This window comes from Bos indicus, chromosome 14, assembly GCF_029378745.1.
Source record: "Bos indicus isolate NIAB-ARS_2022 breed Sahiwal x Tharparkar chromosome 14, NIAB-ARS_B.indTharparkar_mat_pri_1.0, whole genome shotgun sequence".
NCBI classification, from domain to species: domain Eukaryota; kingdom Metazoa; phylum Chordata; class Mammalia; order Artiodactyla; family Bovidae; genus Bos; species Bos indicus.
This window is the reverse complement of record NC_091773.1, coordinates 22,744,904-22,762,020: the sequence shown is the minus strand read 5'-3', so window position 1 is coordinate 22,762,020 and position 17,117 is coordinate 22,744,904. Positions and strand designations below refer to the sequence as shown.

The 17,117-nt window shown below is 41.9% G+C and overlaps 1 protein-coding gene across 6 annotated transcripts in view; it reads right to left on the bottom strand.

Annotated features, from left to right (window-relative positions):
• The window catches only part of LOC109568646 (RP1 axonemal microtubule associated), a 211,437-nt gene that overhangs the window by 30,828 nt on the left and 163,492 nt on the right, over positions 1-17,117 (bottom strand). For 4 of the 6 annotated variants that reach the window (XM_070802545.1, XM_070802549.1, XM_070802548.1 and 1 more), the window contains 3 exons: positions 9,481-9,584; positions 6,424-6,600; positions 1,220-1,432 (listed from right to left, as the gene is read on the bottom strand). In XM_070802545.1, coding sequence (XP_070658646.1) covers positions 1,220-1,432; positions 6,424-6,600; positions 9,481-9,584 — 494 coding nt within the window. Of the gene's footprint in view, positions 1-1,219; positions 1,433-5,150; positions 5,746-6,423; positions 6,601-9,480; positions 9,585-17,117 lie in introns of those variants that run through there. The other 2 variants (XM_070802547.1, XM_070802550.1) reach the window with 2 other exon arrangements.

The following is a 17,117-nucleotide window of genomic DNA, read 5'->3' as shown; positions in this document are numbered from 1 at the left end:
GAAACAGGTTTGTCCATTCTGTGGATGTAGGTGATGGCAAGGAAGGCGGCTTCCTGGAGGTGACCAGGCGTGATGAAATCTCACCTTCCATAGTCTGGCCACAGCAGAGCTGGTAACCATTTTCATCTCAGTTCGTCCACTTGCCAGTTTAAAAGCTATAAGCAGGACTCTGTCTCTTCTGTGACGTGGGACACGCCCACTTCCCAATGCTCTTATGAGCCCATCCAGGATGCTACTTAAATGTGTGTGTACATGTGCTTTTCGCTTTTGCACTGTGCACAGTGAAGTCAGGGGCACGGAACCATGAATGGTCTAAATCTTCCCTCCTCTCCAACCAGAAGCTCACGCAAATTCTCCCAGAGAGATGCCCCCCTGGTAAGGAGACGGGGGACAGGGAGCATCTCCAAGTTTATCCAAAAGGCACAGTTTAAACCAAACTCTTTCAAATGAAAATGGATGAGCAGAGCATTAATAGTCTTGCTAAATGGTAACTGTGCCCCTCAACCTGTCAGAGATGTATGAAAATATAAAAGTTGTGATATTGGTTACAAGTCACCCCTCCAGAGTTACAAGATGTTAAGGAAAAACTTCTAATATTTAGAGCATAAAATTACTTTCTGGGACTTCCCCGATGGTCCGGTGGTTAAGATTCAGTGTTTCCAGAGCAGGGGGCCCCAGTTCAATGTCTGGTCAGAGAACAAGGATCCCACATATCACAGGGTGCAGACAAAAAAAAAATTACCTCCTTACTCACAGAGCAGGCTTTCCACTGGTGGGAACTCAGGTTCCAAGGAAGCAGTTCAGGAAACATGACTGAGCTGGGACTTCCCAGGGCCTTGGTTCTCAAAGTGTGGTTTGGGGCCTGACTCAACAACAGCAGCTTGATGCTCGTTAGAAACACAGACACATAGGTCCTGGAGCCGTCTATCTGAGTCAGAACCCATTTTCTAACACTATTTCCAGGTGATCTGCATGCACCTTTCATTTCAGAAGCAGTGTCTAAGGGTCAAGGACCCCTTCTGGTCACACCAAGAGGGCACCCACCCCCAGCCATGTATTAACAATACCAGTCAAGGGGGGCTACCACGTAGCACATCCAATTTTCCAGAGTTTTCATAGGTTAAAACTAAAAAGCAAAACACTCAAGCAAGCAACACTTGTAGCAATTCTTGGCAAGTGTCTTAGACATTCGCTGAGAAAAACACGAGCAGATGCTTACAGCTCCATCACACCGTCCATCCTTAATCCTCAGAAACATCCGTGCATTCTTCACACTTTCAAACATGCATATCCTAGAGCTGATTTTATGCACTCTCCAGTAGGACTTTTCAGACGGCTTTCCTACGCCCGTGCAGCTCCCATCCGGCTGGAGGCAGAGGGCCTGGCACAGGCTGGTGCCAAGCAGAACCACTGCGCTGTTGAGCAACACACCCTGCAGAGCAACCAACAGCACAGAAAGGCAGTAAGTGACACGCCTGTGTCTTGCTAGAGAAATATGGCAATAGAGCCCATTTTCTTACAAAAACTGCAGTTATCGGGATCTTACCAGAAGCTTGGTGGGAAAGAATGAGCAAAAAAAAAAAAGGAAATAAAAAATTTAACTGCTATGTAAAGCTAAACAAAACTAAAGAAGGTGGTCTGGTTGACTCATTATGATTTACATTAATCATTACTTATTGAGACTGTAAGAATCAGCATCAGATGCTACAGAGATTTTAAGAACATGCAAAACCCACAAACACTTCTCTTAAGAAGTTTCCAATCACTCTAAGCAAATAGTTTGAATACTAATACAGAGAAGAATAAAAATAGTGTTCTATAAGAGTGCTTGAATTTTGACAAGTAATCTATGGATATTAGTTAAATGTATGCATGTAGGAGGGGCTTCCCAGGTGGTGCTAGTGGTAAAGAACACGCCTGCCAATGCAGGGGATGTAAGAGATGCAGGCTTGATCCCTGGGTCAGGAAGATCCCCTGGAGGAGGGCATGGCAACCTACTCCAGTATTCTTGCCTGGAGAATGCCATGGACAGAGGAGCCTGATGAGCTATAGTCCATAGGGTCTCGAAGAGTCAGACATAATTGAAGTGACTTAGCACTCACACACACATGCATGGAGGAATAAATGAATGAATGAAAAGAAGTATTGAATATAACTAAAGCCAAATTAAGTAAATCTTCTCTAATCAATAGCTTCAGTCAGTTCAGTTGCTCAGTTGTATCCAACTCTTTGCAACCCCATGGACTGCAGCACACCAAGCCTCCCTGTCCATCACCAACTCCCAGAGCTTGCTCAAACTCATGTCCACCAAGTTGGTCATGCCATCTCATCCTCTGTCGTCCCCTTCTCCTCCTGCCTTCAATCTTTCCCAGCATCAAGGGCTTTTCCAATGAGTCAGTTCTTTGATCAGGTGGCCAAAGAGCTTCAGCTTCAGCATCAGTCCTTCCAATGAATATTCAGGGTTGACTTCCTTTAGGATGGACTGGTTGGATCTCCTTGCAGTCCAAGGGACTCTCAAGAGTCTGCTCCAACACCACAGTTCAAAAGCATCAATTCTTCAGTGCTTAGCTTTCTTTATGATTCAACTCTCACATCCATACATGACTATTGGGAAAACCATAGCTTTGACTAGATGGACATTTGTCAACAAAGTGATTGATGCCTCTGCTTTTTAATATGCTGTCTAGATTGCTCATAGCTTTTCTTCCAAGGAGCAAGTATCTTTTCATTCCAAAACTACAGTCACCATCTGCAGTGATTTTGGAGCCCAAGAAAATGAAGTCTGCCACTGTTTCCATTGTTTCCTTATCTATTTGCCATGAAGTGATAGGACTGGATGTCATGATCTTAGTTTTCTGAATGTTGAGTTTTAAGCCAGCTTTTTCACTCTCTTCTTTCACTTTCATCAAGAAGCTCTTTAGTTCCTCTTCACTTTCTACCATAAGGGTGGTGTTATCTGCATATCTGAGGTTATTGATATTTCTCCCTGCAATCTTGATTCCAGCTTGTGCTTCATCCAGCCCAGTGTTTCACATGATATATTCTGCATATAAGCAATAGCTTAAGAGGAAGATATTAAAAGTTCTTGAAAATTAGTTAGAAATGTACTAACACAGTAGAGAAATGAATAAAAGACACAAATACACAAGTCACAAAATACAAATGATGAATATGCAAAAGGAAAAATAATCTATACGAGTAATAAAAATAATAATAAAGTGAAAATTAAATGTTTATTTCTCTAGAAGATTGTCAAAGTTTCTTTCAAGGACTGCTATACTCAACACCAAGGTCCATGATATCAATATAAATAATATCCTGCTCTGTCAAAGGGAACTTGGTAGTAACGAGCATCATTTTACCTGGAAAGGTCTGGCCTTTGTCCTAGGTTTCTGAGAAGTAATCACCAACCCCTAATGGTGCTGTGCCTAACAGGAGTGTCTTTGCTTGCCTGGCAGCCTTGGGTCAGCCAGATAGTAAAGATGCGACTTAGGGTGGGAACTTTGCGTAACGAGGTGTCAGCTGACCTCCCAAGAGGTCTCTTCCCTCTGCATCTCTTTCCTTAATGAATGTTAGAGACTGAGACTGGCCATATGGACTCCCTATGTGAGGGACCCCAGGAAAGCCTCTGGGCCCAAGTCTCAGGTAAGCCTCCCTGGCTCCATGAATATCATCACACATCAGTGCAGAGAAAGTCACATCATCCTGATTCCAGGAAGAGGACAACCACAATTTCCACATTTGGTGCTTTTCCTGAACTCTGCCCTCTGCATCTCTTCCCTTAGTGAATGTTAAATCTGCATCCTTTCTCTGTAATACCATGAATGTGAGAGCAATGATTTAGTTCTGGGTCATTCTCATGAATTATCAAAACTTGATAGTGACCTCAAGAATCCTTCACTCTGAAGTCCCTGTCAGAAGCGAGGGTGGTCATGTCAACTGTCCCCTCTAACCTCATGATTTGACTTTCCCAGGATTAAGTACTGGTACATTTCTGGAGAGAGATTTGTCAATATGTTGCCAAGAGTCTTAAAGGGCTCATATTCTGACCTTTCAATTCAATTTTGAATGATCTAGGCTAAGAAAATAATAAAATATGTTGTCAGAGACATAAGTCCAAGTACATTTTCCAGTAATACATTAAAGATAATAAAATAAAGAAATTAAGATTAAATATCCAATGACAAATTCATATTTTCCTAATGTTTGAATATAATGTAACCATATTTTCCCCATGTTGTCTGGGGAAAACAATAACATAATGAAGTGTTTATTACATCAGATCAGTCGCTCAGTCATGTCCGAATCTTTGCGACCCCACGAATCACAGCATGCCAGGCCTCCCTGTCCATCACCAACTCCCGGAGTTCACTGAGACTCACGTCCATCGAGTCAGCGATGCCATCCAGCCATCTCACCCTCTGTTGTCCCCTTCTCCTCCTGCCCCCAATCCCTCCCAGCATCAGGGTCTTTTCCAATGAATCAACTCTTCACATTAGGTGACCAAAGTACAGGAGTTTCAGCTTTAGCATCATTTCTTCCAAAGAAATCCCAGGGCTGATCTCCTTCAGAATGGACTGGTTGGATCTCCTTGCAGTCCAAGGGACTCTCAAGAGTCTTCTCCAACACCACAGTTCGAAAGCATCAATTCTTTGGCGCTCAGCCTTCTTCACAGTCCAACTCTCACATCCATACATGACCACAGGAAAAACCATAGCCTTGACTAGATGAACCTTTGTTGGCAAAGTAATGTCTCTGCTTTGAATATGCTATCTAGGTTGGTCATAACTTTCCTTCCAAGGAGTAAGCATCTTTTAATTTCATGGCTGCAGTCACCATCTGTAGTGATTTTGGAGCCCAGAAAAATAAAGTCTGACACTGTTTCCACTGTTTCCCCATCTATTTCCCATGAAGTGGTGGGACTGGATGCCATGATCTTCGTTTTCTGAATGTTGAGCTTTAAGCCAACTTTTTCACTCTCCACTTTCACTTTCATCAAGAGGCTTTTTAGTTCCTCTTCACTTTCTGCCATAAAGGTGGTGTCATCTGCATATCTGAGGTTATTGATATTTCTCTTGGCAATCTTGATTCCAGCTTGTGTTTCTTCCAGTCCAGTGTTTCTCATGATGTACTCTGCATATAAGTTAAATAAACAGGGTGACAATATACAGCCTTGACAAACTCCTTTTCCTATTTGGAACCAGTCTGTAATATACAGCCTTGACGAACTCCTTTCCCTATTTGGAACCAGTCTGTTGTTCCATGTCCAGTTCTAACTGTTGCTTCCTGACCTGCATACAAATTTCTCAAGAGGCAGATCAGGTGGTCTGGTATTCCCATCTCTTGAAGAATTTTCCACAGTTTATTGTGATCCACACAGTCAAAGGCTTTGGCATAGTCAATAAAGCAGAAATAGATGTTTTTCTGGAACTCTCTTGCTTTTTCTATGATCCAGCAGATGTTGGCAATTTGATCTCTGGTTCCTCTGCCTTTTCTAAAACCAGCTTGAACATCTGGAAGTTCACGGTTCACGTATTGCTGAAGCCTGGCTTGGAGAATTTTGAGCATTACTTTACTAGCGTGTGAGAGGAGTGCAATTGTGCGGTAGTTTGAGCATTCTTTGGCATTGCCTTTCTTTGGGATTGGGATGAAAACTGACCTTTTCCAGTCCTGTGGCCACTGCTGAGTTTTCCAAATTTGCTGGCATATTGAGTGCAGCACTTTCACAGCATCATCATAGTAGGTCTAAAAAGTTTTGAAGACAAATTGACTGATTGGATTCATAATTCACCAGACTAGATATGTTATACTCATTAAAAGTTGTAACTTTTCAGAAAACATTCTCTTTATTTTTAAAATGTAGATAACAATATCTGTCAGAAATGTCATGGTGGTTAGATTTAGTATTGTGTATGGTGAAGCTCTCAGTAAAGTGTCTGTAATAAAACAGGCAATCTCACAAATGATACCTATTGCATTAATAATATCATTTAAAGATAAAAAGATAAATTCACAAACATGTATTACAAAGAAAAAAAACATAAGCAATATGAAATGATCACACACATACAACACTCAAAGAGTATAAATATGTAAATATTCTAACAGTTAGAAAAGTTAAATATAGATTTGTTTCACTCCCAAATATAAGATTCTCTAACTTTTTATTTGAAATTCCCACAGCCATAGTTTTAACCTGCAAATTCAATTGACATTGGCTGTTACTCCCATCATTTTAGTGTTGCTAAGGCTGCCGTCCCTACGATCACATTCTGGGTGGACAAAATGACCACAGGCATCAATGCCCCGAGTGGAAAGAGATCTGATTTCTCCACTGTGACTTCATTCAAGAGTTTTCCTCAACAGGGCAAAAGAAAATACAAGTTTAAGAGTATCAGCTTTAATGATCTTCCTCCAGTTTACCTTGACAAAAACCACAAACTCTTTTGAAAGGTCTGCATAGCCTGCCGATGATTCGTTAGTTATTTTGCCATGGCGATCAAAAATAACCAAGTGGCCGGGAACCCGCGCTGACTCAAGGAGTGCGCAGCGGTTGGGCTGGGACAGCACCCGCATCTCAGTGGACGCCCCACCACTAGCCTAAAAGAAAAAGGGAAAACAAAACAAAATGAAAGCTCTGCATAAGCAATAGAAAAGGTGTTGACACTCTATGTCTGCACAGATCCAGTGCACTGCATGGAACCCTTGAACTAGCTGTACAACTGCGACATGTTTTCTGATTCAATTCTTTTGATCTCCCGCCCTGATTTCCAGGGTCTTGCTCCAAGGACCTTCTCTTGACTTTTCAGAAACCATGTGGAGCGCTAAATAACAGCAAAAATAATTCCAGTGGCAGGGTAACTTAATGAGATGTTAATGTGCATTTTATCATTATTTTTCACTTCTTTTTTTGTGTCTTCCTAATTAAAGACCACATAGGATCAAAAGATAAAATTAACAGATGTGTATTACTAGGTTTTGCTTGTGAAAAACTGAACAAATCAAGGAAGATAAACTATAGTGAGACATTTCTAGTTTAGGGCACTGTTTGAGGTCTGACCTCTCACTGTCTCAAGGAGGCATCTGGGCCTGAAAGTAAGGACTTACTGATGCCGCTGGAAAGGCTTGATCCGTGACACTAAAGCTGCCAACCTCAGTGAAGTTTCTTGTGTGAGGATGGCAGGTAAGCCATGGAGCCGTTCACAAAGAAACCACCTGATGTTTGATGAGAACTGGGCAGTGAGCAGTGTGGACTGAAGTTAAGAGAGTTGTCACCAGCTTGAAATGTGTATACAACAAGGTGACCTTCATAATAACCAAGGTGGGATTTTTCTCCAACTTAGAGGGAGAGGGGTTTACAGAGAGACTTAATTTGATTTTAGAAAAATAAATAGAACATTTCTTGAACTCTTAATTTGAGTGACTCCATACCCTCAACATTCATATTTATTAAACTTCTACTGACTAGGACCTTTATGAAGCAGAATGCACTACAAAATACAGCATGAGGGACTTCCCTGGTGGTCCAATGACTAAGACTCAAAGCTCACAACACAGAGTGCCCCAGTTTGATCCCTGATCAGGAAACTAGATCCCATATGCCACCACTGAAATCCAGTGCAGCCAAAATATAAATAAAAATAAGCATAAAAAACAGCATGGGGTAACATGCCAAGTTCAAAAAAAAGACACCATAAAAGAAATGTGACTGATTCATGTCCGAATCTTTGCAGCCCCATGGACTCTAGCCTGCCCGACTCCTCTGTCCATGGGATTCTCCAGGCAAGAATACTGGAGTGGGTTGCCAGTTCTTCTCCAGGGGATCTTCCCGACTCAGAGATTGAACTGGGTCTTCCATGCTGCAGGTAGATTATTTATCATCTGAGCCACCAGTGAAGCAAGTAAGTAAATTAATTAATAATTTGTTTTAAAAAAGCAATACAGCTTCCTCCTGACTATTTCCCCTCTGGGCACTTTTGTCCTGGAACCTAGCTCCCACGCTGTGAGAGTCAAGCAGCTACACTGAAGGAAGGGCCACACAGCTGTTCCACTGAGAGCTGGCGTCGACTATCAGACCTTTGACTCAACAAGCCCTTGGATGACTCCAGGCTCTAACATTTCAGCCACTTCACTTGATGCTGAGAGGAAGAGAGATGTGCTACCTTCTCTGGGTCCCGCCCAACTGCAGATTTGTAAACAAAATAAATATGGTCAATGTTGTCAAAAAAAAAAGGTGACTGATTAGTTCCTTAGCCTGAATTTCAGTCCTACAGATCATGTTTTTTCTTCAAAATTTATTGCTATCCTTAAGTTTTAAAACAAGATATAAGTAAAAAAAAAAAGTCATTGCATAAAATTATGTAAGATTATATGAGAAAGCTGTAGAATGAGGGGTGGAGTCCCAGCTTCTGTGCTCCATGCCTGCTTTCATACTGACCAGCTCTGAGACTTTGGACAACACAGTCTTCCCACTCGTCAGGCTCCTCTTCTGTCAGAAAGGGATGCTAATGTACTCTCTCATAGGACAATAAAAAGGCTAAATGTTATAACACACAGTTAGCACTTAAAACAGTGCATGTCATCCTATGCTTTCTCAGCTTCAAAACAAATAATCATACATGGATCTTAAAAAAAAGACATTTTTAGAAGTTTTATCCATTTTAAAATTTTTATTTTATTTTTAATTGTAGGATAATTACTTTACACTACTGTGATTGTTTCTGCCGTGTATCAACATGAATCAGCCATAGATATACCTATGTCCCTTCCCTCTTAAACCTTCCTCCCACCTCCTTTCCCATCCCACCCCTCTAGGTTGTCACAGAGCACCAGCTTTGGGTTCCTTTCAAACCTAAACTAAGTAATCTTTTACACTCATTCACAAAGCACACTGTGCTGTGTTTAGCTGCTCAAGTCGTGTCCAATTCTTCGCGACCCTATGGACTGTAGCCCACCAGGCTCCTCTGTCCATGAGATTTCCCAGGCAAGACTACTGGAGTGGGTAGCCATTTCCTTCTCCAGGGGATCTTCCCAATCCAGGGATCAAACCTGGGTCTCGTGCATGGCAGGCAGATTCTTTACCAACTGAGCCACCAGGGAAGCCCAACTAAGTAATACAAGGCATAATTATGTGAAACTATTGGTTTTCCCCCAATAATGTGATCCCTGAAAGGGCCTTTGGGAGGTCAGATTTCCCATTTTGAGGCTAACTGAAAGTTTGAATGTTCTCAGAGACGTGTTCTACTTTTTCTTGTCTAAATTCTAACTGCTGAAATTTAAGGCCATTTACATATCAAAATCTCAAAAATCAGTGAGACAAAACAACATGAAAAAAGTGGAAGCAAAAGCCAAAGGAAAATACAAATTCATAATCTTATGAAAGTGTCTTGTGCAAGAATATATTATATATATATATATATATATATATATATATGGATACAATACATTTGACATACGGTGAAAACAGAGATTACCACATACCATTCCAGTGACAAAGCCGTTGTCAAGAGCCAGAGAAAGGTGCCTCAATTCATGACTTTGGAAAATGCATACATTTCCTTTGTTGAAAATAACGTCAAAGAGACCTATAAAACATTTTAAGTATTAGCAAGTAATTCGTGCTTTTAAAGCTTTTTTTCTTACTCAATTATATATTGAAACCTCCTAAAAATACATTTTATGACATCTCTCAGTTAAATGTTTTTAATTAGTCAAAAGGTAGAAGAATGCTGGTAACCTTTAATAATCTACATGTTGCTTGGCATCTGGTGGCATTTCCAAGGAAAATATCTAATGCCTTCCCAAAATAAACAGTAAACTCCTGGGACAATCCAAAATAAAGCAAAAAAGCAAAAACCAAAAAACACTCAATGGAACTGTTGCCAGGAAGACAAATTATCCTAGTGTGAAAACCCATTTCCATTCTCAAGTCCCAGAGACTTGAGATAAAATGAACTGATGCATTCTAAAATTAAATACATACTATTAGGGCATTGGTGACTGGTTTGTATGATTATGGTATAAAGGTTATGTCATCATATATTTGATTGCTTTTAGCTCTCCGTATACTTTTACATGCCATTTTATCTTGAAACAAAGCTTTTCTTAAGGTCATGAATTTTTTCACCACTCTGTACAGCTAAACACCAACACAGAGTGCCTAGACCACAGCAGGCCCTCAAGAAACATTCTTTAGATAAGACCCCTAATTAGATCCTCCAAAATAAATACAAATGCTGCATACCACTTACATATGAAATCTAAAAACCAAAACAAACTCATAGATACTGAGAACAAATGGGTGGCTGTTGGAGGGAGGGGGTAGAGCGTGGGCAAAACAGGTGAGGGAATTAAGAGGTACAAACCTCCAGTCTTATGAAATTAAGTTACAAGGATGTAATGTAAAGCATAAGGAATATGGTCAATAGTTCAGTTCAGTTCAGCTCAGTTCAATTGCTCAGTCATGTCTGACTCTTTGCGACCCCATGAATTGCAGTGCGCCAGGCCTCCCTGTCCATCACCAACTCCCAGAGTTCACTCAGACTCAAATCCATCAAGTCAGTGATGCCATCCAGCCATCTCATCCTCTGTTGTCCCCTTCTCCTCCTGCCCCCAATCCCTCCCAGCATCAGAGTCTTTTCCAATGAGTCAACTCTTCGCATGAGGTGGCCAAAGTACTGGAGTTTCAGCTTTAGCATTATTCCCTCCAAAGAAATCCCAGGGCTGATCTCCTTCAGAATGGACTGGTTGGATCTCCTTGCAGTCCAAGGGACTCTCAAGAGTCTTCTTCAACACCACAGTTCAAAAGCATCAATTCTTCGGCACTCAGCCTTCTTCACAGTCCAACTCTCACATCCATACATGACCACAGGAAAAACCATAGCCTTGACTAGACGGACCTTTGTTGGCAAAGTAATGTCTCTGCTTTTGAATATGCTATCTAGGTTGGTCATAACTTTCCTTCCAAGGAGTAAACGTCTTTTAATTTCATGGCTGCAGTCACCATCTGTAGTGATTTTGGAGCCCAAAAAAATAAAGTCTGACACTGTTTCCATTGTTTCCCCATCTATTTCCCATAAAGTGATGGGACCAGATGACATGATCTTAGTTTTCTGAATGTTGAACTTTAAGCAAACATTTTCACTCTCCTCTTTAACTCTCATCGAGAGGCTTTTTAGTTCCTCTTCACTTTCTGCCATAAGGGTGGTATCATCTGCATATCTGAGGTTATTGATATTTCTCCCGGCAATCTTTTGATTCCAGCTTGTGCCTCTTCCAGCCCAGCATTTCTCATGATGTACTCTGCATATAAGTTAAATAAGCAGGGTGACAATATACAGCCTTGATGTACTCCTTTTCCTATTTGGAACCAGTCTGTTGTTCCATGTCCAGTTCTAACTGTTGCTTCCTGACCTCATATAGGTTTCTCAAGAGGCAGGTCAGGTGGTCTGATATTCCCATCTCTTTCAGAATTTTCCACAGTTCCTTGTGATCCACATAGTCAAAGGCTCTGGCATAGTCAATAAAGCAGAAATAGATGTTTTTCTGGAACTCTCTTGCTTTTTTGATGATCCAGCAGATGTTGGCAATTTGGTCTCTGTTTCCTCTGCCTTTTCTAAAACCAGCTCGAACATCTGGAAGTTCACAGTTCACATATTGCTGAAGCCTGGCTTGGAGAAATTTGAGTATTACTTTACTAGCATGTGAGATGAGTGCAATTGTGCAGTAGTTTGAGCATTCTTTGGCATTGCCTTTCTTTGGGAATGGAATGAAAACTGACCTTTTCCAGTGCTGTGGCCACTGCTGTTTTCCAAATTTGCTGGCATATTGAGTGCAGCACTTTCACAGCATCATCTTTCAGGATTTGAAAGAGCTCAACTGAAATTCCATCACCCCAACTAGCTTTGTTCGTAGTGATGCTTTTTAAGGCCCACTTGACTTCACATTCCAGGATGTCTGGCTGTAGATGAGTGATCACACCATCATGATTATCTGGGTCGTGAAGATCTTTTTTGTACAGTTCTTCTGTGTATTCTTGCCACCTCTTCTTAATATCTTCTGCTTCTTTTAGGTCCGTACCATTTCTGTCCTTTATCGAGCCCATCTTTGCATGAAATATTCCTTTGGTATCTCTAATTTTCTTGAAGAGATCACTAGTCTTTCCCATTCTGTTGTTTTCCTCTATTTCCTTGCACTGATCACTGAGGAAGGGTTTCTTATCTCTTCTTGCTATTCTTTGGAACTCTGCATTCAGATGCTTATATCTTTCCTTTTCTCCTTTGCTTTTCGCTTCTCTTCTCTTCACAGCTATTTGTAAGGCCTCCTCAGACAGCCATTTTGCTTTTTTGCATTTCTTTTCCATGGGGAAGGTCTTGATCCCTGTCTCTTGTACAATGTCACGAACCTGTGTCCATAGCTCATCAGGCAGTCTGTCTATCAAATCTAGTCCCTTAAATCTATTTCTCCCTTCCACTGTATAATCATAAGGGATTTGATTTAGGTCATACCTGATGGTCTAGTGGTTTTTCCTACTTTCTTCAATTTAAGTTTGAATTTGGCAATAAGGAGAACACTGTACTAATTTTGTGTGAGGACAGATGATCACTAAACTTATAATGGTGATCATTTCATAACATTTGCAATTGTCAAATCATTCCACAGTACACTTGAAACAACAAAACACTGTATGCCAACTATACTTCCATTAAAAAAATAACAAAAGCAAATGTTCAAAACTTGTTGAAAAACAAAAAAGTTAGAAATCTCATTTATAGAGTTAATGAGCTCTCCACCATGAGTAAGCAGTTCATACAAGAATGGAAATGTTATTTAGTTTTAACAAATAAATTTTTTCAAGTTACATAACTCTTAAGTTCAACATGAAAAAACGTATTGAATCCAATAGATGCCAAAGAGAAACATTTTAATGTTTCTAGCATTCATTTTTAAATCCTCCTAATAGGGTTCTTAGTAAAATTAGAAATGACTTTCCTTTCATGCTAAAGGAAGTTTTTACAAATCACACATAACTAGAGGGGGAACTCTTTCCCCCATGCCAACACCCACACTCCCTCCCACTGCAACCAGAGAACAGGCAACAGCCCTTCATCTGGTGACAAAGGAAGCAGGTGCTCCAGCTCTGGCCCTTTCTACTCCCAGAGGAGCTGCATCACAGAAGGTGCTTCCTCTCAGGTTCTCTGTCACTGATGGGCACAGCCCCCGTAGGGGAGACAGTGGGTGCCCCGAATCTCACTTCCTTCTAGGAGGAGTTAGTGAGCTCTGTGAGCGCCTACATAGAGCCAGTACCCCAACTTGGTTTCATCAGTATTAAAGCTGAGGTTCCGACTTCCATTTGTCTGTGTTCTGTTTCTTATTTCTTAATTGATTTTGTACACAGGAGTGGAAGAAAATGGTATTATTTATCGATGCCTTTTCAAATACCCAACTCTTAAAAGACAATAAAAACATCCCATTAAAATTAATTACAGAATGAGAATGCCAATATTACCAACACTATTCACTTTCTAAAGGATGTTCTTGCCAATGGAACAGTGCTTGAAACCAAATCAATACATATAACTATTGGAAGGTAGTAGATAAATTTATCATATTTGTAAAACCTAAAAACTCTTTAATTAGAGTGGAGTAAAGTGGTATGATTCAAGATAAGTATGTATCTGGACCTGACATACTATAGGCACTTAACAAATACTGAACGAATGAAACATAAAAACTACAGATTTCTACATATTTGTATATGTTAATATGTTAGCTTTATAATGGGGAGGGGTTTATTTACAATGTTAACCACAGCCTTGGAACAACACTAACAAGATATTATAGTGCCTGTGTGAAGAGAGGAAATATATACACGGTGGAGGTTTAGTCGCTAAGTTGTGTCTGACTCTTAAGACCCCATGGACTATAGCCCGCAAGGCTCCTCTGTCCAAGGGATTTCCCAGGCAAGAATATTGGAGTGGGTAGCCATTTCCTTCTCTCGGGATACATGTACATATATACACACACATGCACAGTCATACACACACACACACACAGTCTTAAATTAATAGAGGGAAAACTAAAGAAAAAAACTGAATACTGTGAAAACCTCAATTTCTTCCAAGTTAATATTTAGATTTAGTGTAATTGTGGCAAAATTTCCCTCAGAATTTCTTGGGAATGATGAAATAATTTAAAGTCAATATGTAAAAAAAAAAAAAAAAAACATAAGCATTAACTCTCTGATCAGTGCTTTGTGCTGTAGTTTGTGTGTTGGAATCTCAAGTCCCTGTCTAACATTTCAAAGTGCTTCTCACCTCAGCTCAGGTGCAAGGCTAGAAATCCCCTGCAAAATCTGGGCCAGGCCTCCTTCTGTCTCTCTGTTTCCCTGTCTCTCCCACCTCTGTCTACGCGGTGAGGCTGGAGGTGACTTGCTGCTCACGTGAGTCTAGTGGAGTCAGTGCTGGAGGTCCCCATGGCTGGTCATGGCCCATTTCTCCAACCCATAAGCCAAGGGTCCCATGGTGACCTGTATGTCACACTGGGTTTGCATCCTTCTAATACCCTCAACTGGAGAAGGCAATGGCACCCCACTCCAGAACTCTTGCCTGGAAAATCCCATGGACAGAGGAGCCTGGTGGGCTGCAGTCCATGGGGTCTCGAAGAGTCAGACACAACTGAGTGACTTCACTTTCACTTTTCATTTTCATGCATTGGAGAAGGAAATGGCAACCCACTCCAGTGTTCTTGCCTGGAAAATCCCAGAGACAGGGGAGCCTGGTGGGCTTCCATCTATGGGGTCGCACAGAGTCGGACACAACTGAAGTGACTTAGCAGCAGCAGCAACACCCTCAACCACCTCCTGGAGCTGGGGAGCCCTAGCAAGACAAGGCCCTCTTGCACTGGATGCTGTTAGGGGGGCTGGATGGCACCTGCTCACATGTTCTATCTGTGCTTGTTCTAAACTTGCCAGAAACCCAGGAGTCCAGGCCTCACATTCAACAGACCTGAGAGGCCCACGTCAACCTCTGACCACCTCTACCCTGCTGTGCCCTCCTAGATTCTCTCCCGATGATCTAAGGTCCACTCTCCTCTTGCCTTCCAAATCACAGCTGGTCTCAAAGAAGACACCAGTGAAACCCACGGGCACACAGTCCCTGAGCAGCAGTGACGTCAGCTGGTCAGACTTTCATAAACTCAGTCAGGAAAGACACAGCATGCCTGCTAGAGTAACAGTTTATTAGACCTGGCACAGGAGGCATCAGGAGCTGCAGATTCCTACAGATCCCCATCCTCTGATTCCCCTGGGATTAATGCAGAGCAGGACCAGGTGAATGGGGCATGGAGGGACTCTGGTTACAGCTGAGGACCCTGAGCTTTAGAAATACCCAGCCTTATTCAGTTCAGTTCAGTCACTCAGGCATGTCTGACTCTTTGCTACTCCATGGACCATAGCATGCCAGGCTTCCCTGTACATCACCAACTCCCAGAGCCTGCTCAAGCTCATGTCCATCAAGCTGGCAATGCCATCCAACCATCCCATCCTCTGTCATCCCCTTCTCTTCCTGCCTTCAATCTTTCCCAGTATCAGGGTCTTTTCAAATGAGTCAGTTTTTCAATCAGGTGGCCAAAGTATGGGAGTTTCAGCTTCAGCATCAGTCCTTCCAATGAATATTCAGGACTGATTTCCTATGGGATGGACTGGTTTGATCTCCTTGCTGTCCAAGGAACTCTCAAGAGTCTTCTCCAACACCACAGTTCAAAAGCATCAATTCTTCTTCACCATTCAGCCTTCTTTATAGTCCAACTCTCACATCCATACAAGACTACTGGAAAAACCATAGCTTTAACTAGATGGACATTTGTTGGCAAAATGATGTCTCTGCAATGCTATCTAGGTTTCTCATAGCCTTTCTTCCAAGCCTTTTAATTTCATGGCTGCAGTCACCATCTGCAGTGATTTGGGAGCCCAAGAAAATAAAGTCTGTAACTGTTTCCACTGTTTCCCCATCTATTCGCCATTAAGTGATGGGACTTGATGCCATGATCTTCGTTTTTTGAATGCTGAGTTTTAAGCCAGCTTTTTCACTCTCCTCTTTAACTTTCATCAAGAGGTTCTTTAGTTCCCCTTTACTTTCTACCATAAGGGTGGTGTCCTCTGCATATCTGAGGTTATTGATATTTCTCCCTGCAGTCTTGATTCCAGCTTGTGCTTCATCCATCCCAGCATTTCACATGATGTATTCTGCATATAAGTTAAACAAGCAGCAGGATGACAATATACAGCCTTGATGTGTTCCTTTCCCAGTTTGGAGCCAGTCTGTTGGTCCATGTCCGTTTTGAACTGTTGCTTCTTGACCTGCATACAGATTTCTCAGGAGGCAGGTAAGGTCGTCAGTTCAGTTCAGTTCAGTTCAGTTACTCAGTCATGTCCGACTCTTTGCGACTCCATGGACTGTAGCACACCAGTCTCCCCTATCCATCACCAACTCCTGGAGCTTGCTCAAACTCACTTCCTTCAAGTCTGTGATGCCATCCAACCATCTCATCCTCTTTCATCTCCTCTTCCTCCTGCCTTAAATCTTTCCCAGCATCAGGGTCTTTTCTAGTGATGAGTCAGTTCTTCGAATCAGGTGGCCAAAGTTTTGGAGCTTCAGCTTCAGCATCAGTCCTTTCAATGAATATTCAGGACTGATTTCCTTTAGGATGGACTGGTTTGATCTCCTTGCTGTCCAAGGGACTCATAAGAGTCTTCTGCAACACCACAGTTCAAAAGCATCAATTCTTTGTCGCTCAGCTTTCTTTGGAGAAGGCAATGGCAACCCACTCCAGTACTCTTGCCTGGAAAATCCCATGGATGGAGGAGCCTGGTGGGCTGCAGTCCATGGGGTCTCGAAGAGTCAGACATGACTGAGCAACTTCACTTTCACTTTTCACTTTCACGCACTGGAGAAGGAAATGGCAACCCACTCCAGTGTTCTTCCCTGGAGAATCCCAGGGACAGAGGAGCCTGGTAGGCTGCTGTCTATGGGGTTGCACAGAGTCAGACACGACTGAAGCAACTTAGCAGCAGCAGCAGCTTTCTTTATGGTGGTTTGGTATTCCCATCTCTTTAAGAA